At 45.1% G+C, this 21,722-nt stretch overlaps 2 protein-coding genes across 3 annotated transcripts in view; both read right to left on the reverse strand.

Annotated features, from left to right (window-relative positions):
* The window catches only part of KLHL11 (kelch-like family member 11), a 23,720-nt gene extending 20,396 nt beyond the window's left edge, over nucleotides 1-3,324 (reverse strand). Inside the window, exon 1 of the mRNA XM_006832642.1 lies at nucleotides 2,780-3,324. Coding sequence (XP_006832705.1) covers nucleotides 2,780-3,324 — 545 coding nt within the window. The remainder of the gene's footprint in view (nucleotides 1-2,779) is intronic.
* A 2,111-nt stretch (nucleotides 3,325-5,435) lies between these two features.
* Nucleotides 5,436-21,722, reverse strand: part of ACLY (ATP citrate lyase) — a 33,501-nt gene continuing 17,214 nt past the window's right edge. The window contains exons 16-28 of one of the 2 annotated variants that reach the window (XM_006832643.1): nucleotides 19,967-20,071; nucleotides 19,021-19,217; nucleotides 18,049-18,130; nucleotides 17,359-17,469; nucleotides 14,760-14,887; nucleotides 14,070-14,163; nucleotides 11,498-11,652; nucleotides 10,344-10,494; nucleotides 10,056-10,199; nucleotides 7,983-8,096; nucleotides 7,537-7,619; nucleotides 7,184-7,260; nucleotides 5,436-5,610 (exon numbers count right to left, since the gene is read on the reverse strand). In XM_006832643.1, the coding sequence (XP_006832706.1) occupies nucleotides 5,516-5,610; nucleotides 7,184-7,260; nucleotides 7,537-7,619; nucleotides 7,983-8,096; nucleotides 10,056-10,199; nucleotides 10,344-10,494; nucleotides 11,498-11,652; nucleotides 14,070-14,163; nucleotides 14,760-14,887; nucleotides 17,359-17,469; nucleotides 18,049-18,130; nucleotides 19,021-19,217; nucleotides 19,967-20,071 (1,536 nt within the window). In that variant the 3' untranslated portion in view covers nucleotides 5,436-5,515. The remainder of the gene's footprint in view (nucleotides 5,611-7,183; nucleotides 7,261-7,536; nucleotides 7,620-7,982; nucleotides 8,097-10,055; nucleotides 10,200-10,343; nucleotides 10,495-11,497; nucleotides 11,653-14,069; nucleotides 14,164-14,759; nucleotides 14,888-17,358; nucleotides 17,470-18,048; nucleotides 18,131-19,020; nucleotides 19,218-19,966; nucleotides 20,072-21,722) is intronic. The other variant, XM_006832644.1, reaches the window with a different exon arrangement.

Consider the following 21,722-nt stretch of genomic DNA (forward strand, 5'->3'; position numbering starts at 1 on the left):
GGCAAGAAGTGACTGGCTTATAAGCTTTCAAGAGGGAATCTAGATACAGAGGGCATGAAGGAAGGTAGAATCTCCATTGAGTAGTATACAATCTGTCTAGGTGGGGCTGATGAAATGAAATGTGGATGGGTCTCTTGTGATATAATAGTGAATAATTGTTATCAGGACTGCCTGTGAGGTTTGGAAATGTACAGGCAGACGTTTTGTAGCAAGGAGGGGAGTGATTAACTTTTCAGCCTAGGAGAGGTCCCTGGGACCATGGAGAGTAGGACCCTACCCAGAGAAGCAGTGATGCCTGAGATGGAGCAGAGATGATGATGTGGAGAAACGGAGCAATTGGGGACTTTAGACACAGAGAGAGAGAGGGGCTGTGTGCTGAAGACGGGGGTGGGGGGGGGAAGGAAGGCTTGTACTTGTAGTGTATACCCTTTGGTTGGTTGATGATGCATGAAAGGGATTGTAACCATGGCAATGAAACGATATACGATAGGATGAATGTACTAATGTTCTCCCATTTCTCCCATGTAAACTATCACATAATTTACAATAAAACATTAAAAAAAAAAAAGTCAAAAGAGCTCTGTGAGATATGAATCCATCCCTACTGCCACCCTGTAGCCTGTCCTACACCTCTCACCCTCTATCCCTTTACTCCAGGCACTCTGGCCCTCTGCTAATTCTCCAACATCCAGACAAGCTCCAAACTCAGGACCTTTGCACACGTGTCCTCTAAATGAAACACTCTTTCTCTTGCCTCCTTCAGGTCTTTGTAAAGTCTCTCTCCAAGAGGCATTCCCTATCCACTCATTTTTTAAAGTCCAGCACTTTCTGTATGCCCTGGCCATGCTTTATTATATTATAGCTGTAACAATGATCCCATATGCTGTATATTTTACTTATTGGTTATCTACCAATGTAAGTGGTATGAGCAAAGGGACTTTATTCTGTTTTGTCTAATGCTGATTCCCCAGCACCTTAGAAAACCCAGTATCTGGTCTGATGCCTACAAGATTCTCAGCAAGTACAGCATTTCATAACGCCCATGATAAAACCCAAAACACCAAACCCCCTGCCATCGAGTCAATTCCATCCCAATAGTTTCCAAGACTATAAATATTTACAGGAGTAGACAGCATCACCTTTCTCCTGAGGAGTGGCTGGTTGGTTAGCAGCCCAATGCTTAACCCACAGTACCACCAGGGCTCCTAAATCCACAATACATTCTACAAAATCGAATGTTATGTGAAAACTGTATCATAGTCTACTCCTGCTTTTTCTTCAAGCATCTCAAACAAGCTTTGTGCCTATACAATGAGAGGGATTCACTTGTGTTTGGTCCTCTCTATCCACATCATTAGCAATTTCTCAAAATCTGATATAGATTTCTCTTGCATTTTTGATAGCCCTGTAGCTTTCAGCAGAGTAGATCCTTTCACAGTTTAGAGGATTTTTGCTTTGTTTTGGTTTTTTTGCTTTCTTTTTGTGGATCATCATGATTGTCAAGTGTGACATGCCTAAGTCGCCAGCAATACACTCAATTGATTTTCCATCTTCATGTTGTCACTTCCAGTTGATACTTCTCCTTTGCCTCTTGCCACTGCATATAACTACCATTAGCTCTGCTGCATTTGAGAGCTATGTTGCACCTCATAGTGAAATCTTCGAGGGAAAATTAAACAGAGATAAAGCTATATGACTTAAGGGATGGACGGTGCTGCACGATACACAGGATTGGATGCTGCTGCTGCCGCCTACAAGTCACAACATATGCTGCTAAATGGTAAACTTCTTAGATAAAAAATATAGTACAATACATACATAAGCCAGTAACATATGGGTTTACTGTGACTAACATGACACATGTATTTTATGTCATGTATGCACTACATCATTATATGCCTGCCTGGCAGTGCAATCACTTTGTATACAAGCACATATGTTGTGTGCAGAAAGCTGTAGCCTTCACTATTATTCTGTTCTCCAATTGGAATTTCTGAAAGTTATCCACGGCACATAACAACAACAACAATCATTAACTTTATGGGACCGCAGATGTATATGCAGAGAGATTTCGCAGAAACAGACGTTATGTGGTGCATGACTGCCTTTGTTAAAATAAATCTGTCACATAGCATTACCAAAACAGCCTCTTCCCCATCTCTGTAAACAGCATTCACCAGATTCCTAACCAGTCTCTAGCATCCATTCTTGACCCCTATAATCCATTTTCCTCAACACCGGAGAAGAATTTTTTGGAATCTTTCAATTCGATCTTTTCTTAACCCAGCTTCCTCCCATACGCCTTCTTCCGACATACTTCGGGCCATTTTCCCATCACCCTGTAGATCCGGTCTTATCGGCTTCTTTTTTTCCTTCTCCATCCCAAACTGGATCACTGCATCCTGCCTGATTCTAGCTACCTGGAACGTTCTTCTCCCCTCTTGGTACCACCAATTCAGAGGTCGGTTTAAATGTCACCTCCTCGGTGAGAGCTTTCATCCTTTTTAACGCAAGCCCAGCACGGGTTACAGGCCGACTTTCTTTTCCATGGCCTTTGTCCCTCCACCGAGATGGAATCTGAACTCCATCAGTGCATGGCACCTGGCCGGACTAGACGGCGACATCCTCAGTCCCCAGCACAGTGGTTGACCTACAGAAGGCGCTCCACGAAGATTAGAGGAATGCATTTGCTCAGCGCCTACTGGATACTCACCTGTAACCGCCGGCCTCCTCGCCCTCTCCTCCCCCCTCCACCCGCGCTGTCACCTCCCTCACCTACCTGTCGGCTAACTCGAGCACCTCGTGCACACTGCCCGTACTGACGCGGATCCGCCCGGTGTACATGTACTCGATAACGGCTTCCACCGTGTCGGGCTCGGGTCCGGGCTCGGAGCTCCACTTGCGCATCTCCACCCGGCCGGAGCGGGACTCGGAAAACTGGCCCGACAGTAGAGGCGTAAAGTACTCGGTAGCAGCAGCCAGGACCGAGCGGTGAGCCCGGAACTCGCGGCCCCCGGCCCCGCCGAAGCACAAGGTAATGTCGCAGAAGAGGCCCTGGCGCCGCTGCTCGTTCTGCCTCCAGGACAGCTCCGAGCAGTGAGAACTGCACTCGAAGTCCTCGGCCTCTGGGCCAGGATCTCCCCCGCTCGCCTCCATTGCAGATATTCCAGGCCCAGGCCCGAAGTCCACCGTGCCACTGCCTCTGACTTCGGCGGCCAGTCCTGCTGAGCCGGCGGCAGCGGTCTCCATGCTTTCCATCTCCAATACCTGAAGAGACGCAGCTGCGGCCGCTGCCGCCGCAGCAGCCACCGCCGCCGCCGCCATCTTGGCGCCGCCGAGTCCAACTCCTCAGTCTCAGAACGATCCGACCGTTCTGGAGCGCCACAGAAGGATTCTGGGATTATAGTGGGCGCGGGGCGGAGCCTGGAGTGCGAGCCCGGGGCTACGCATGCGCCTCCGTGCCCGTTGCCCAAACTGATTTACATTGGAGAGGCTTCAAACTTAATCCGCAACCCTAGATGATTACAGGTGGGCCCCAGTTTACGAACTCCGATTTACGTGCAACCCTGTTATAAACCAATCCTCCGCAAAGCCTACTATATTAAAAATTAACAGGCGAGCGCTAGTCTGTGATGTGCATCAAAATATTATTACATACCTCACTCGATTTATGAAAATTTTGCAAGGCCTCCCTCTCCTAATCTTGGTGGGTGGGTGGATGGATTTTTTTCCTTCCCCTTAGAAAACAGTCATTTTGTATAGTAAAAGCCATCATAGATTAATAGTCAAAGTCATTTTGTATAGTAAAAGCCATCATAGATTATCACCCATTGTTGTCATTTTTCTTGTTAAGTGCCATCGAATTGGTTCTGACTCAGAGTGACTCTGTCTGTATAGGGTTAGTTCTCTGTCAATGTATGCTTGTAGCCATTTCTGTATTACTTTTAGTAAAAAAACTAGATGATTCCTGGCTACCACTCCACCAACTGCTCTGAAAGGGATCACACTAGGTCTGAGTGGGAGAAAATATGGAAAGAATCTCAAGATTATAAAAAGACTGCATTTAACTGGTCAGAAAAAGACTGAAAGAAACTTAGACTATGGCTCTTGGGTACCCTTCAGATCTGGAACTGAACGTGGTCCAGTTTTCTACCAACCAGTAGATGAGTATCTATGGGGAAAATGACAATTCTAGTAAGGTATGCTCACCATGGAAGGGTCAAGCATTCAAAATCGAAAGGGCAACACCTACCGACCAAGTTGAGAAAGGATGGAAAGGAAAGTGGAATGGAAGTTAAGAACCATAGGGAGGATGTGAGATAACTGTTGGTACGTGGAGGGGATTGCAATCATTGAGATGAAACAAAGTATGTTATTTTTTGAATGTCAAACTGATGATCTGCTCTGTAAATGCACTCAATTCACAATAAAAAGTTTCAAAATAAATAATAATGCTAAAGGGAAGAGAAAGAAAATGTTGTTAACTATTTTTTTTTTGAAGAGATGGGATGTGTGTTTTAAAGCTATGCATAGTACACTATTACAAAGCACAATTGTAGAGGGTATGGATGACACAGACACTAGTATGCCTTTGTTGTTACTATAGTTTATTTCAACGAAATTCTGATAATACAGAGAGGATGGGTGGTGGCAGCTGTCCAGAATCTTTGTGAATTATAGATGCAAAGTAGCTGGAGGAGAGTCCTTGGACCCACACTTCAGTAACATGTAGACAAGCCAGCTGCATAAATACAGAGAAGACAACAAGAGACATTTCACAGCTTTTTGCTTTGCATTACCATTTTAAACATACGTATGTTACAACTTTACATTTTAAATGACTATTCCACATATTTTGTGACAGTGGCTAAGGATGTAATGGTCCAATCCCCCTGACATCAGCAGAGTTGAGTCTGTAACATAGAATGTGTCAGTGGGGTACCAAACAAACCTTTAACACATAACATACAAAAAGATCCTAAAAAAAAAAAAAAAAAAAAATCCAATTAATACAATGCTCTTCATGTTAAATGAAAAAGGGAAGTAGAAAAGCAAGGTATTAGGGGTATCTTAAATGTAGTATATCTTGAGGTCTTAAAAGTTTCAATCCTTACCCTCCAAAGGAAACATTATTTTTTAATTAATGAAAAAATAAAGCAACATCATAACACCCTACAATGGGGAAAAACACTACCATGACAGTGCTTATATGCTTTCATATAATAAATACAGTAGGTAGCAGAGCAAATGTCACAAGTATTGGCTTGGTTTTTATTTCTAAGCTTATATATATATATATATGTATAAAAAAACAAAAAAGACCAAAGAAAACATGAAGCTTCCTTGTGTGGACAGACTGTATGTGAGCCTATGGAGTTGGTTTTGGTGCTGGAGACTGTGGCTGTTTACATTCCAGGCCCATCCTACAGCAGGTTCCAGTGCCAGCTATCTGCACGCTACTTCCCAGGGAAGGAGTTCTTGATTTCACTTTACTGCAGTAGGGTTCTTGGCTCAATTACATGCTCATGTGTTCCGGAAGAACATATGAAATATCATCCCACGGATGACGATACAGCCCCTGCTTCAGCCTCTTCTGATCAAGATAGTGTCCTGAAATGGAGCAAACACAGCTTTTAGAGTTTGCCAAGTTTGGCCAAGAGGAGAGGGTATGGAAGGGAAATCTTTCTAAGACAAAAAAAAGGTAGGTAAAGAAATGGGGAAGTAAATCTAGATCAATTCAATAAGTAGGTCGGCCAGTCTCGGTATTAGGAACTGCTGGATTTTCCCAAGATAAGTTACCAGGATAACTATTTTCCTAGGATAGCAACTGAGTTTGTTTCTAAGTACAAACATAAAGACAAGAATGAGGTTAAAGGAAGAAAGGGAAGATTAAGAAAATGTGACATTTCTTTTGTAGAAACTCACTACATGGGTACAGGGCAGCAAATTCTTTATTATGGTCCTTCTACCCAAATTTCTCCATTCTGTGATATCTTGCAAATCCTAGCCTCGATGTTTGTGATTATGGATCCATTGTGAAATGAGTTCTTAAGGAGTAAAGATTAAGGAGTAAAGATTGGTGTGGCGCTGTGGATTAATGTGCTAGACTGCAAAGTCAGTTTGAACCACAAGGTCAGTGGTTCAAGCTTAGCAGTCGCTCCTGAGAAACCCTATACAGGGCACTATGGGTCAGAACCTACTTGATGGCACTCAACAACAACAAAGATTAAGTGGGGCTAAGGAGTCTTGGCAAGGAGCTCTGGTAGCATCGTGGTTACAAACTGGGCTGCTAATCTTATGATTAGCAGTTCGAAACTACCATCCGCTCCACAGGAGAAAGATGACGCTTTCTGCTCCCATCAAGATTTACAGCCTCGGAAACCCTATACAGGGTTGCTATGAGTCAGAAGTGACTCCACAACACATAACAACGACAACAAGGAGTCTTGGCATGGTGCTATAGGATAAGCATCCAACCATAAGGTTGATTTGAATTGCAAGGTTGGTGGTTCAAACTCACCACACTCCTTGGAAACCCTATACAGGGTGGTTATGAGTCAGAAGGCACTTAATAACAACCACCTTAGCAGAGGGTGTGACTCAAGTCACTACCCTTAGGTCCCCATAAAACTGCTTTGGAAAAGCTTGCTCTCTTGCCCTGGATCTTGCATCTGGCTCAGTATGTCTGATCTCTAGTTCTGAGGACTCTGGGTCCATCACCTGATCTGATTCACCAGCTCCCATCGCTTTGTGCATCAACAGCCTGTTGTCTGGCCTGCCAATTTGGGTCCCTCACCTCCCGGAACTGCATAGGTGTGATGATTCCTCCCGACGAATCTCTGAAATAGATGATTCCTCCTGACTAATCTCTGAACTAGAGATTTGGGACTTTCCAGCCCCACAATTGCGTGAGCCATTTCTTTTGACAATGGTGCGTTTTGTGGAACGTTACATAGCATGTTGCAGAACCCTGGGACTTGAGGGAAGGGAGGAGGAGTGGCGATTGATAATGAAGGGACTTAACATGTTGGAAAAGTTGAACAGTTGGGATATCTTTTAACCTCGAACTCACAGGGAGCAGCCTTGTGCTGATCTTAGTAAAAGAAATTATTCATGCAAAGGGCAAGTGGTGGAGCTGAACTGTAGGGAGGAAAAACATCCCTTAAAACAACAGTGAACTCACCAATGAAGCCCATACTCCTTCCCAGCACAAAGATGCCATTGAGGGCTCCAATGTCAATATATTCATCTGCTTCCTCCCTGCAACACACAATCACCTTGTAGTTTGTAAATGGTCACATGACTGTCCTCTTCCCCACAGACAGTACTACTTCTGCCCAGGGATGGAGCAGAGCTCTTTGGTATCAAAGTAGAAAGGAAACATACGTGCTCTATGTGGTCATTAGAGGCATTTTTTGTTTTCTTCTTTACGTCTCTCCATATTTTCTAAATTCTCTTTAATAAACATGTTTAGCATGCAGCTCTTTCATAATGAAAAAGGAACATCAACAAATGAAGAAAAGGGCATGAGCTCACCTAGTGAAGGACCCACAGTTTCTGAGCATGTCGACAAATGCAACTCCAATAAAACCATCGACGTTCAGGATAAGATTTGGCTTCTGGAAAAACAAAAAAGTCAAAGTGTTTATTTCTCTCAGGGATGTTATGAGTCAAAATTAACTCGACAGCACTTAACAATAACTATTACTACAGAATTTGACCGCTATTTAAAAATCTCATTTCGGAACCTCCCAGTTCATTAAAAAAACAAAAATAACTGTTGAATTCCCAGTGTCTAGCAAAGAGCTCAACACCTTGATGACTCTGTATGTCTACTTAATTTAGTTGTGACACAGAAATCAAAATTTCTAGAACCAGATTTCATTTGCATGATCAAAATGTGACGTCTTTCTCCTCCCCTATCCCTCCAGACCCCAAGAAATTCACACAGAAGTAGAATTTGCAAATTCTTCCTTTTTTACCTTTGAGGTGGTAATCTTCTCCACTTCAAGTGCATAATCAAGCAGAGGGGTGGCAGGGAAGTGCTGTTTCACATAATCTTTGAGGATTTGCACTCGCATGTCCGGGTTGTTTATCTACAAATTGACCAAAAGTTACAGAGGGACCCATCAGAACACAGCTGTTCAGGGATGTGTCGGTACCTGTGTCACAGGTTGACAGAATGGCACATAGGAGAAACAGGCCTACATGTATGATTCCATGTGTCATATGTTATGACATTGTTTGGGCTTAAGGTTTTTGAAGTTTTCTCACATCTCACTTGGGCCTCAAACCCACCTTTGTAGGTTCTATTTTCTTTAACAAATAAGGAACTGGGACTTAGACATGTTAAGTAATACAGTATTAGGTGGCAGAGACCATAGTCAAGTTGTAAAAAGTTCTACATTAAGCAAGCATGTTATGAGCAGGGTGGCAAAGTACCCCTGAAATTTTATGAAAAAATCAGTGCCTTCAATGAATAGAGATTAATGTGGCACTGTAGGGTAAGCACTCTACCAAGACATTGGTTTGAACCACAAGATTGGAGGTTTAGACTCACCAGTCACTCCTCACCAACCCTATACAGAGTCACTATGACTTGGAACCGACTCAATGGCACTTAACAAGAAAAGGACCCACACTAAGCAATAATGTCAGTGAGGGAGTGGAACGATTTATGTACACCTCAAATCTCAATACTACAGTAACCTCAGCTCCTCCCCAAGAGAAGAAGGATCCCCAAAAGACTGAATGGGGCAGCACAGGTCTTGTGTGATCTTGGAATAAGGCCTGTGCGGTGCATTACAAGTACCTGCTCAGAACCGAGGATGGCAGAACAAGGTCCAGTAAGCCTGGGGTGAAATGTTCCACAAACCACTTCATTGGCTCCGACCCAGTCCTTGCTCACCAACCAAAGTCTAGAATTCTAAGCTGAGCTGGCCAAGCATTTGAATGTGTAAACAGGAGTGTCCTGGATCACACACATGATGGGTAGTTATGCCATGGGGAAGGCAGGACCCTCTGAGCTAACTAATGTGAGTCACACTTCCCGGCCAGACCAGCCAGGTGCCCAACTAAATGAGGTGTCTGGAACTCCAGGACCAAGGACAACAGAGCTGCCCCTCTGTGTTATGTGCCATTGAGTGGATTCCGACCCAGAGTGACGCTGTACAGAGTTTCCCAGGAGCAGCTGGGGGGTTTGAACCGCCGACCCTGTGACTCGCAGTCCAGTGCTTATGTACCGTCCTTATCTGGCCTGAAGTAGCTGCTAGCTACCTCTTCTCTTTCACTTTGCTTTCTAAACCCAATGTGCTACCGGGATTCACAGAGGACTGTGTGAGACTGCATTAACTGTTTAAAATAGTGACTGTCTTCCCACCTGTTTCTCCCAGTCATGCCTGCCCTGACGAACTAGACTTCCTGTCCCAATGATGTCAAACTTTGCCATGTGATTTGCCTTAGCCAATGAAATGTGAGAGCAAATGCATCCCGAGACTTCCAAACAGAAGCTCCAACAGTCTTCACTGGGTTCTGCTACTGCAATGTCCCTTCTGCAGCTAACTGTCGGTGTGGACAGAATGTTGTACCATCGAGTCAGTTCTGACTCACAGCAACCCTGGATAGGGTTTCTGAGGAGCAGCTGGTGAGTTTGAACTGCTGACCTTGTGGTTCATAGGCCAGTGCGGATCCTACTGTGCCACACCAGAGTCCAATGGATATAATAATAGAGTTGTTCCTGTAGCACAATCTAGCCTGAGCTAAACGATACAACCCTTAACTAGGACCTTAGTCCCTTCTACTCTATGATGCCTTTGGGAAGCGGAAGTTGCCAAGTTCCTAGAAAATCAGATTTTCATGCCATAATTTAACAAGATAAAAACAGTTTAAGAGCAATCTATATCACAAAGTAGAAAAAATAAGTAACACAACCACTGCTTTACACTTTGGGACTGGAGGGCGTGGGTGTTGCCTGACTTAACAGATACTCTCTTGTTATTACTCCCCACCCCCGAGTCTTCCAGGCCCACGCCTGAAGGAGAGTAACAATAACTTACCGATTTCACTCGGTGACCGATGCCCATAATCAGTTTTCCTTCTTTCTTCATCTTGTTCACAAACTCCATGGGGATAATACCACTGTCAAAGGCTTTACTGAACATCTTGGCTGCTGCGTCCAAGGCACCTCCAAACCGGTCCCCCTGTAGGAGAAACCACCCTGGGTTGCCCTGAGCTGTTTAAGTCTTCTGTAGCCTTCCCAGAATCACCTGGTATGTGGGGAACAGCATCCAGCATGATGCCAAAGCTCAATGTTCCTGCTCCCCGCCCAGGGTGACAACACTTACGATGGTGAGCAGTCCTGAGGTAAGACTGGAGACCAGGTCCTTCCCAGCCCGTGCACAGATGATGGTGTTGTGAGCCCCTGAGACGGCTGGCCCGTGGTCAGCTGTCACCATCAAACACATCTCAATGAACTGGCAGGAGTACTTGGGTAACCTAGAGGGGATGAGTCAAGGGACCGGGAATGGAGAGTTGAAACAGAGGTGGGCTATTAAACAGGAGGTATGCTGACATGGACACATCCTGGCTTTCCTCAGTTCCCTCAACAAGTAACTCACATTGGAGAAGGGCAGCAGTCCAAGCCTTAACACTATTTTACAACCCCAAGGCAAAACACCTTGATGCTTGGGCAGCTCTGGACTTTGCTGCGCTCAAATACTACTGTTAGGATAGGCAGCCAGGGCTAAGTAGCAGTTCTCAGCCTGAGTTGTTCAGCAGGGAATGCCTTGTATTTGTGGCTACACTCCATGTGCCAGACACAGAGGAGACCTCTCTCTGTCCTGTTCAGTGTGGGAGCCCAGGCCTTCTGCACAGTGGTCAACCTCCCAACTAATGATCAAGGACAAAGTCTGGGGATACAAGGCTGAAAGAGCAGGCAGAGTGAAACCTGCTCAGGTATTACAACCCATGAACTTTTCCTAGGAAGGTAACAGCATGATACAAACCCAGTGCCACCTCAAGCCAGGGTTGCAGGGAGCACATACTCATTACCCTTCCCCCCTCTAATTGCCTATTTGTCAGTTCCAGGCTCAGCTAGCTTTGGAAGTTGCAAAGAAAATAAAATTCCCTTTAACAGTTGATTAGAGTTTACAAAGCAGTTACACTGAGGGACTTTAACTATGTCTGTTCAGCTATTCTGCCAGGCCTACTCTATGTTTCAGATCCTTACAGATCTCCCTGGTCTACCCCTCCCTTTCCCTCAAAAGACCTACATTTACACTCTCCAATTTCCTTAAAAATTCCCAAAGGAAAGGGACTGCTCCAAGATGTCTGATGTGGTCAATAATTTCCACTTCTCTTGATTTAGACTGGCCTTTCAGTCCCATGTGTCCTTCCTCTGGCCTTTCAATGTCACCATCTGTGGCCATAAGACATCCTCCCCAGGCCTGCCCAGCCTACTCCGTGAGGGCCCTACCATCTTCTGCCCTCCGCATCTCACCTTCTCTGGAACCAGAGGAGGCCAAGGACCCCGCCAATGCCCATCTCTTCCTTGAAGACCTCGGTGATGGGCATGCCTGCATAGATGAGCTCCTGCCCTCTTTCGTCACAGATGCTGGTCATGAATGAGGCAGGTTTGCGGATCAAACCCAGCTCCTGAGCAGAGATAGGGAAGGAAGAAGCAAGGCGAGCGTGATCAGTTTTCCAGAACTGCTACGTCTGTGTTCTCAGAATCAAGGTGTCTTGTCGTTAAGTGTTGTCAAGTCAGTTCCAACTCTTAGCAACCCTATATAGAGTTTCCAAGGAGTGGCTGGTGGGTTTGAACCACCAATCTTTTAGTCAGCACTTCAATGCTGATCCTACAGTGCCACACCAGGACTCCCAAGGTAGCCAAGGTCTTAAAATTCTGGAGATCATACAGCAACTGTCAGGCAAAGTCCTCCCAGGAAAGTGTGTTTTATCAGATCATTTAGGGCATCGCAAACAGGGGTGCCATTTCCGGAGGCCCCTGCAGCACCAGCGCGATTTCTGTCCTCTCGGATTCTTTTCTGTGCTAGGCAGTACGCTGCGTAGTTAGCATCCATCAGTTCATTGTACCCATCACGGGAGAATCTTGTTCCCTTGTTACATAGTAAATGACACCTGGAGAGGCCAAGTAGCCAGCCCAAGGTCCTATCACCAAGAAATCTAAGATTCCATTTTTGAATCCAAAAGGAAATCTTCTAAACCCTTCCCATGTAACTGCCAGCTGCCCACTAAATATAATGAAAGTGGGGAGTCCTTGGATAGATATGTTGTTCTTCCAAGAAGGGAGGTCGAGGAAATGAGAGTGAGAAGGCAGCAGTGGTTGGAGCTCCTGAACTTCCTGTTTGGAGAGCAGGGCACTTCTGGGGAAGCACCAGCCAACTATGTCCAACCCCACTTCAACGACCCCTACTGACCCTTAAATTGGCTTTTAGGTTACTTTTTAATTGCACAAATCACTTAAATAAGCCCTCCTTTTAAAAAAATTTAAAAACTCCTGGTATAGCGCTACAGGACTATGAACCACATGGTCAGCAGTTCAAACCCACCAGCTGTTCCTTGGAAACACTACACAGGGTTGATGTGAGTTGAAATTGACTTGAGCTGGCACTTAACAACAAATCCCCTATGATCTCCACACTAATCTGATCTTCACCTTTTTAGTGAGTAGCTTTCTGGACCTTTCTTTCTCTACTTTTATTTGTATATATACATAGGAACGTAGAGAATATTCAATGTCATTTTGTGTGTGTGAATTTTTCATAATCATAACACACCGTCTTATCATATGCAATGAATTTGAGTTCTATACATGTTAGACTCCTTGTGTGGCGCTGTAGGATCAGCACCGGACTGCGAACCACAAAAAAATCTGTAGTTCAAACCTACCGGGCTCCTCAGAAACCTTATACAGGATGTCTATGAGTCAGAACTGACTGGACAGCACTTAACAACAATGTGTGTAGTATACATATCGAAAATCTAATAGCAGGTGCTATCCCATCATATGATGATATCATAGTGTCGCTGTTACGTGCTATCAAGTCAATGCAGATTCATAGCAACCCCAAGTGGCAGAGTAGACTGGCCCCCAGGGTTCCCTCGGCTGTCACCTTTGTGGGCCTGACTGCCAGCTCTTTCTCCTGTGGAGCTGCTGGGCAGTCTGCACGCCAAGCTGTGGGCTTCACCACCAGGGCTCCTTACACAAAGGGACCTCAAAAAACTCATGGGAAATGGAATGAAAATCAATAGGGTTTTCCCATGAACTTTTTGAAGCCCCTCATATCATAGTCTAGACATTCCTTATTGATATCTATTAACAACAACAACAGATTTATATACATTTCTTAGTTTATATGAACAAACATTTCTCTGGTGTAGCTTTGTAGTTTTCAGATATGGAATGGCTGGACCACAGGTGGTGGTGGTGTTGTTAGGTGCCATCGAGTCGGTACCGACCCACAGCGACCTTATGCACAGCAGAACAAAACACTGCCCGATCCTGGGCCAAACTCACACCACAGGTAGGAGGATTTAAAACATTTGATATATTAGCCAAGAGCCTTCTACAAGGTCATGCCAACTTCCACGCCCCGAGGAATGAAGGCACCAAGTTCCTCACACACAACACATTATTAAACAAATTGTCTTCATTTTCACTGATGTGATAAGAGGAAATCAGTATCAACAATTTTTAATTTGACCCCTTTTTTGAGTGCAGCTCAGTGTTTTTCATGTTGAAAGGTCATTTTCTACCCATTTTTCTAATGAATGACTGGTCTCTTTTTATTGGTCTCTAAGAGTCCTGGTGTGGTGCTGTAGGCTAATGCGTCAGACTGCAAAGTTGTTTGAACTGCAAGGTCAGTGGTTCAAGTTCACCAGCTGCTCCTTGGACACCCTATACAGGGTTGCTATGGGTCAGAATCGACTCAATGGCACTTAACAACAACATTTAGAAAATTCACTCTTCTCTCGGGGGCCAACCCAACCCATCTTAGTGGAACGCCCCTCTCCCTTGCCCCACATTGTTAGCATGTACAAACACCTACCCTGGCCCAGGAGTAGTCCATCGGCACTGTGGGGGGTGGCACTTCCTGAGAAGGTACAATGACTCCTTTAACCACAAGATCCTCATACACAGACCTGGGAGGTAGGGAAGGAGCAGAAGAAAAGACAGCCAATGTGGATTCAATTATTCTGGACTCTAAGCATCTTAGGTTCACTTCTCTGGTTCTTAACACCTTAGCTTCCTTCCCACCTGGATTCACAGGAACACTATGAAAACAAGCAATGGTCAAACTGCCCCCCACCACCCGGCTTCTCTAAACAAGGCTTTTTAAAAAGCTGAATCTAGAAACCAAAGAAGATAAAAGAGGAGCAGCCCAAGCAGGTTTAAGAGAGAAAAGCAAGAAGAGACACTAGACATCAAGTAGAGGGGACACCTAAATAGTATTATGCTCTCATTTGAAGCCATCAACTCTGAGCCAGGCAGGTAGGGTTAGAAACTGGGCACATTTTAACACCAGTCTGAATGGCCTGTAACGTGACAGGAGAAAGCTGCTGTTTCAACAATACAAATCCAAAGTCAAATGGGAAGGAAAAAAAAAAAGATTTGAGACCATTCACAGCACAGTGCTCAACACCTGAAAAGGATCAGCAGCATCAGGCCCCACTGGGTGGGGAGACTGCATGCAGTCTGTGGATGGGAGAAGCCAGCATCTTCTGCAAGGTACACTTACTGGATGATTTCTCCAAGCTCATCAAAGCTCCGGGGCACAAACACTCCAGCCTCCTTCAAAGCCTGGTTCTTGGCTACTGCTGTTTCAGAAGCTTGATTGGCACAAGCTCCAGCGTGGCCAAACTGGACCTGGATGGCAAAGGCGAGAGCTTTATGGGGTGGGTTGTGGATCCCCACCCCGAGGGACAAAACACAAACATCCCAAGAGATGTCAACACACGTTAGGCCAGCATGATACTTTAATATAAACCACTTCATCCCAGCCTCAAATAAACTCAAGCTACTCATGGTCACACAGCGTGTAGTCAGTCAGCATGCTGAGCCTGGTAGGCCCGTTCCAGAACCACCCTCAAAGTCACACTCAGCTCCCACTAAGGCAGTAGTCAGGGGAGGGAACAGAGGCTGGGCTTGAGTGATGTGTGACAAGTCCAGTAGGCACCTGGCAGGCTACAGATAGAACTCACAGACACGATCTTACTGTGCCACAAGTAGTTTTTATGAAATATGCACTTAAAAAATAAAAAACTACGTTTCTAGGAATATATTCTTCAGATAGTATTCTCGTAAGCGTAAAGTGCTAATGTTCAAAGACATTCACTGTAGCAGCACCATTTTTAGTAGAAATACTGGAAATAACAGCTACCAATAGGGTGCTGTGTAAATAAATTACGGCATGGGACTTCCACATAATGAAATATTTGTGGTCAATCAATAATAACAAAGCAAATAAATAAAAACAAAAGCAGATTACTTGTAAAAGTACAAATTCTCAGCTTCTTTTAAAAAGTCAGAATATTTTGCACTACTAGGCCCATATTAAAGTGGTTACAAATTGGGCTGCTAATTTCATGGTCAGCAGTCCAAAACTACCAGCTGTTCTGCAGGAGAAAGATGAAGCTTTCTGCTCTTGTAAAGATTTACAGCCTTGGACCCCCCAGTACATGGCCACTATGAGTTGGAACCGGCTCCACGGCATGTAACAACAACAAAAAGGCCCATATTAAGGAGCTCTGGTAACGTAGTGGTTATGAATCAGGCTGCTAACCTCAAGGTCAGCAGTTCGAAACTACCAGCTGCTCCGCAGGAGAAAGATGAGGCGTTCTGCTCCCATAGAGATTTACAGCCTTGGAAAGAAACCCTTTGCCAGGTTGCTGTGAGTCGGAACTGACTCCAGGCCACACAACCAGCAGATCCATACTGGAGTCCTTATTGCAGTTCAAATCTACTAGCCTCTTCTTGGAAACCCTAGAGAAGGTTGCTATCAGTTGGAACTGACTGGATGGTTCATATTGAAGGAGCCCTGGTGGTGCAGTGGTTAAGTGCTCAGCTACTAACAGAAAGGTCAGTGGATGGAACCTATCAGCTGCTCTGAGGGAGGGAAGACTGGATGCTCTTTTCTGCCACATGGGGTCACTATACAGGGCTCACAACAGGCCCATAGTCTCCCAGAGCAACATTGCCTGGAGCCAAGCAGTGACTGCCCCCTGCTGTCTGACCAGGCAATGAGGTAATCTGTCTGATGGCACTGTGGGGAAGGACTAACACAGAACCAGCAAGAGAAGCCAAAACCAATCAGCAAGTGTGTCTTTAACCAAGCGATGGAGAAAGCAAATCACCAGACTGCTGGTGTGCCGCTGTAGGATAAGCGTGGCACCCCAAGGTTAGTTTGAACCATAAGGTTGGCAGTTCAAACTCACCGGTCACTCCTTGGAAACCCTATACTGGTGGCTATGAGTCGGCACTGACAAAACAGCACTTAACAATGAATCACCAGGTATAAAACCCTGTTGTGAAGTGCTATTGAGTCGATTCTGACTCACAGAGACTCTGTATAGGGTTTCCGACGAACAGCTAGTGGGTTAGAACTGCTGACCTTGTGACTAGCAGTACAGTGCTTATCCTACAGCACCACACCAGGACTGCACACAGACTTGGGGTGGGGGCTGCGTAATCCTAATAACATCTAACTCACTTACGTAAAACAGCAAACCTCACTGCCATTGCATTCCAGTCAATTCCAACAACTCACAGGGAATCCACACGACTGAGGAGAGTTCCCAAGGCTGCATCATCTTTATGGAAGCAGATTGTCACATCTTTCTCCTGCAGAGTGACTGGGGGTTTTGAACCTTTAACTGCTGCACCACCCATTAACTATGTGCAGCTTTACTCATTTAATCTTTCCATCAATTATAACTTTCTGGCAAATAAAGAAATGAGAGTACATAGGGGTGAAGTTACGTGCCCAAGGCCACACCGCTAGTATGTGTGCGATGTGGCTTCAGAGTCTGTGCTTCTGGATATTTAGTGGCCTTCAGCAGTTGCTAAGTTAGCATTAACGCAGCTTGAAAACACACGCCTAAAATTAATATACACAGGTGGATGGGGTGGTTAGGATAAGGGATTCTATATTCAACTCAGGAAACTTCTGGGTTCCACAAATTCCAACAAGTTTCACTGTGGGATTTCTCAAAACTAAAGCGCAATGTCTAAGAGGGAAAGAGAACATTTTCCTAACTGTCTCCTTGGTTTTTGTTTTTCTTTTTGGTTTGCTGTTTGTCTTGTTTTGAGAACCATCGTTATAGAAGCCTGGAACGTACCTCAGAGGAGAACATGGTGGCACATGTCCCAATGCACCAGCACACCACGGGCTTGGTGAGACGACCCTCCTTGATGCCCCGACATATCTTATATTCCTCAGTGCCTCCTATCTATCAATGAAAGGGAGCAAGACAAAGTTCCCAAGTTAGTGAAGCCCACCTGTAACACTGACAGCCACCAAGTTTACCAATTTCAGGAAAAACTGCCCCAACTCAACATGCACCCAAACCCACCAAGTATCCTAGGAGTTGCAATGCGGCTAGAGATTGGAGGAACCTGGGCTTTGTCCACATAACAGAAAGAGGGTATCTTTCAGGCTGGAAGATTTCAATCGGATACAAGGAGGAATTATATAAAGGGACAGCAGCTCTCTCTGGGACACCCCTTTTCTGATTTGGGGGGGTAAGAAGATGGTCAAATATGCTTAGAGGCACAAGCAACTCTTTAAAAATGTGCTTTGAGTCCAGCGATCCACTGCCTATCAGACAAAGGTCATAGTCAGCCAGAGCAAAGCTTCTCTGCTGGAGCTAAAAGATCTCATACCACCGAGGGCAAGAACTCCTTGTTTTGGACCATAGATGCATAGGATTATCTGGGACTGACACTTTAAGCTATGTATACAGTTTTAAAAACTGAGATGATACAGTATTACTTTTACAATCAGAAAAACGGTTTTCTTAAAAACTCACCTCTCCAAGGACCACAATCATTTTGACTCCAGGAGTGTCCTGGTAACGTAACACGTGATCCATGAATGTTGAGCCGGGATACCTGTTGCAAGCAGAGAGGTCACAGGGATCAGGAGGTGTATGAACAGGAGTGGGAAGCATGTTTGTACAATAACACTGTGGAATCTGTCTTGGATGTGGATCCCCAGGGAGAGTCCACATGACTTAGGAATCATGGAGCTGGGTATCATGGAGCACATGGGAAAGGAAGAGAGATTGTTGCAAAGGAGAGGTTCACTGAGCAGGAAGATGTGCCTTGAGCAGCACACATGTGGTGGCTTTACAGTGTCCTCTAGGGTTGCTCTGAGTCAGAATCAACTCGACAGCAGAGGTTGGGTTTGGTTTCTATTTGACCAGGAGCCTTCTGTCAGGGAGCAGCTGTAGACTAGGGTTCCCGGCAGATCTTCCTCGTCCAGCCTTGAGGGGCACTGACAAGGTGACTCACTGTCCTAGAAGCTTTGGGTTTCTGAGTCACAGTGAGTGATGGCGGTCCTAGACGCGGTAACAGTAATGACTACCATTTCTCATGAGCTTACTAAGTGTCAGCCCTGTTCTATGCATGATCTCATTTCATCCTTCCAATAAACTCAGAAAGGGGGAGGGGGGCGCTATAATTTTATATACTTGGTAATAGTGATGGAGGTCTAACGAGGTTAAGCAGCTTAGCCAGGACCCCCACCTTGCAAACAGGGAAATGGGATTTGAGCCCCTGGAGTCTGATTCCAGAACTGGCCCTCCTAACCTTGCACTCTGCTGCCTCCCAGTGGCCACACCTCAGACACCAGGAAGAATGACCACAGAGCTCACACACATTGTAAATACACCTTTCCCTGAGTTTTCTCAACTTCAGCTCACACCAGTTCTGCAGCATCAGATCTGGCCCTTGGACTTAGTGGCAGCAAGTCAACACTAAGGGTCCAGCCCACTGTTCACCTGTCCCCGCCAATGGCCACGCCCTCGTAGACGCCATCCGTAGTCCGGGAGATGATGTTATTTAGTTCGTTGGACATGCCTCCAGAACGCGAGACATAAGCCACGCTGCCAGGGCGGTACAGCTTGGAGGCCAGGATGTTGTCCAGCATCCCACCTGTATTCCCAATCTTAAAGCATCCAGGCTTGATGCCTCCAACCTGCAGGGGCAGAAGCAGTAGTCAGGGATGGAAGGAGGGAGAAAAGGATTCTGGCCAGGCAGGGGAGAAAACAACCAAGAGAATTCACACCAGCTTAAAAGGAAATCTTTTCTCTCCCACAAGAAGTACTACAGAGAAAAAGGAGTGTCTCATCGATAAAGTATGGCCTCCCTCTGCAGATTCAGACTTACATACTCAGGCTGAGCCATTTCTCTTCTCCAAAGGGGCTGCCGTACCCCCTAAGGGTCACTGGCTTATGATACAGGTAGGCTTCTTTGCTAAAATCCCCCTACTTCTGAGACGGAAGTCCCTGGCTTATTTAAACAATCTTAAGCTTCTGGCAGCTTTCTAATGCAACAACTGCATGGAAACAAAGACTAACAAACAAATTCACAAAGCAATTTCTGCTTGCTTGAACATCTTTGGGTTAAAAAGATGACTAAGTAATTTTTTTCTATAGTTTGTGTTTAAAGGAATAATCAGAGACTACGTTATCATTGCATGAGGATAGGCAAGCACTAAAATAAGAAAACCTTCTCACTAGCCCCTTAAAACTAGAAAGGTGATATGGACCCAGGAAGGGAGCCTTTCAAAAGTGTAAGTGGACGGCAGATTCCATGAGGTACTCCGTTGGTTTTTCAGCCTTGGAGGGAGACAGAGAATCTACAGATAAGTTTCCTGAGAGACTAGAACTTCATACAGTAGTCCCAGCTGGAAAAGAAAGCCTCTGGGGAGCAGGGGGAGCTCACAGTGGCCGGTCCAATGATGGTCACTCCCTTCTGATCCGCCTTCTTGATTAGCTTCCTCGTAAGGGCCTCTGGGATGCCTTCAGCTATGATGGCAATGGTCCGGATCTAGAGGATGAGAACAGTTCCTTTCTGTGAACCTTTTGCCTCAGACAGAGTAATGATCACAGATCTCACAGATCTAGCCCCAAGCCCCTTCCAGGTACTAAGAACAGAGTAATGTTAGCAGTGTATACAGCTGTCTGAGCACTCCAACCCTGTCCCAGAAAGAGACAGTGGACAGGGATTGGCAATAGAGCAGTTCAGTTAACAGAACAGGAGCAACTGCTCCACAGAACCTGCTACAACCAAAGGCACTACTGTTGTTGTAATTAAGTGCCACTGAGTCAGTTCCGACTCACAGCGACCCTGTATAGGTTTTCCAAGGAGCAGCTGGTGAGTTTGAACCACTGATCTTGTGGCTAGCAATCCAGTACTTATCCTACAGCATCACACTAGGATTCCACATCCATTTTTTGTTCTAGAAATTCCTAAGATTCAAAGCCACCTTTTGCTTGTGTTCCTCCTTTCCCTTGTGTCTGCCCAAACAGCAACTGTCTACGGAGTTTCTCCACTGTGCTCTCTCTGAATAGCTGCCTCTATGTCCTCAGGACAGGGTCAGCACAGGAGGAAAATGAGCTGCTTCCACACTCAGACCTGAGAGCAGGCTGGGGGAGAAATCTGGGAGGTATGGGCTCAAAAACCATCTCTATTTGACTATGGACCAGAAGGCTGGCAAACTTTTTCTATATAAAGCCAGAAAGTATTTTAGACTTTCTGGGTCATGTGATCTCTGTGGCAACCATTCTACTCTGCCTTTGAAGCATAAAAGCAACCATGGGCAACAGGAAAATGAATGAGCTTGACTGTGTACCAAAAAATTTAATTTATAAGAACAGGGAGTGGGATACATCAATTGGCCTTTGGTTTGTAGTCTTGCCAACCTCTTCATCTACTTATCAAAACAAATTTTGTTCTCTAATCATTGACAGAAAGGAGCTCTGGTAGCGTAGTGGTTACAAATTGGGCTGCTAACCTCGGGGTCATCAGTTCGAAACTACCAGCTGTTCCGCGGGAGAAAAATGAGGCTTTCTGCTCCCGTAAACATTTATAGCCTCGGAAACCCTGTACAGGGTCGCTATGAGTCAGAACCAACTCCATGGCACATAACAACAACAATCATAAGACAGAAATAAGCCAATTGGTCAATCGTTTGGAACAAAAGAATCAATCTAATCTACAGAAGTCTCTTGCAAATCAAAAATTTAAAAAGCCACAAATACCCCAATAAAAAAAGGGGAAGCCAGTCATAGAAAACAAATGGCAAAAAAATGCTTTAAAACACACATCTTAATTATCAAAGATATGCAAATCAAACAGATTGCCTATCAATCTGACAAATGTGTACAAATTTTCAATGCCAATTTCAGTACTGGCAAGGATACAGAGACGTAGATACTCTCTCAAGAACAGCTTTTCTGGAGGCACCTGGGCGGGACAGATCAAAGGCTTTCAAATCTGCACAAGCTGATGCAGTAATTCAAATTCTAGAAACGGACACTAGGAAAATAATTAAGAATATGTGTAATGGTGATCTAAGGACACTCATCACAAGACTTGAAATAGCAAAAATGATGCTTTTGATACATTTATCGATGTGGAAAAAGCCAAGAAAGTAGATTATAAAATAGTTACATACAATTTGTTCAAATCCAGAAAA

Source organism: Chrysochloris asiatica, unplaced genomic scaffold (genome assembly GCF_000296735.1).
Source record: "Chrysochloris asiatica unplaced genomic scaffold, ChrAsi1.0 scaffold00007, whole genome shotgun sequence".
NCBI lineage: Eukaryota > Metazoa > Chordata > Mammalia > Afrosoricida > Chrysochloridae > Chrysochloris > Chrysochloris asiatica.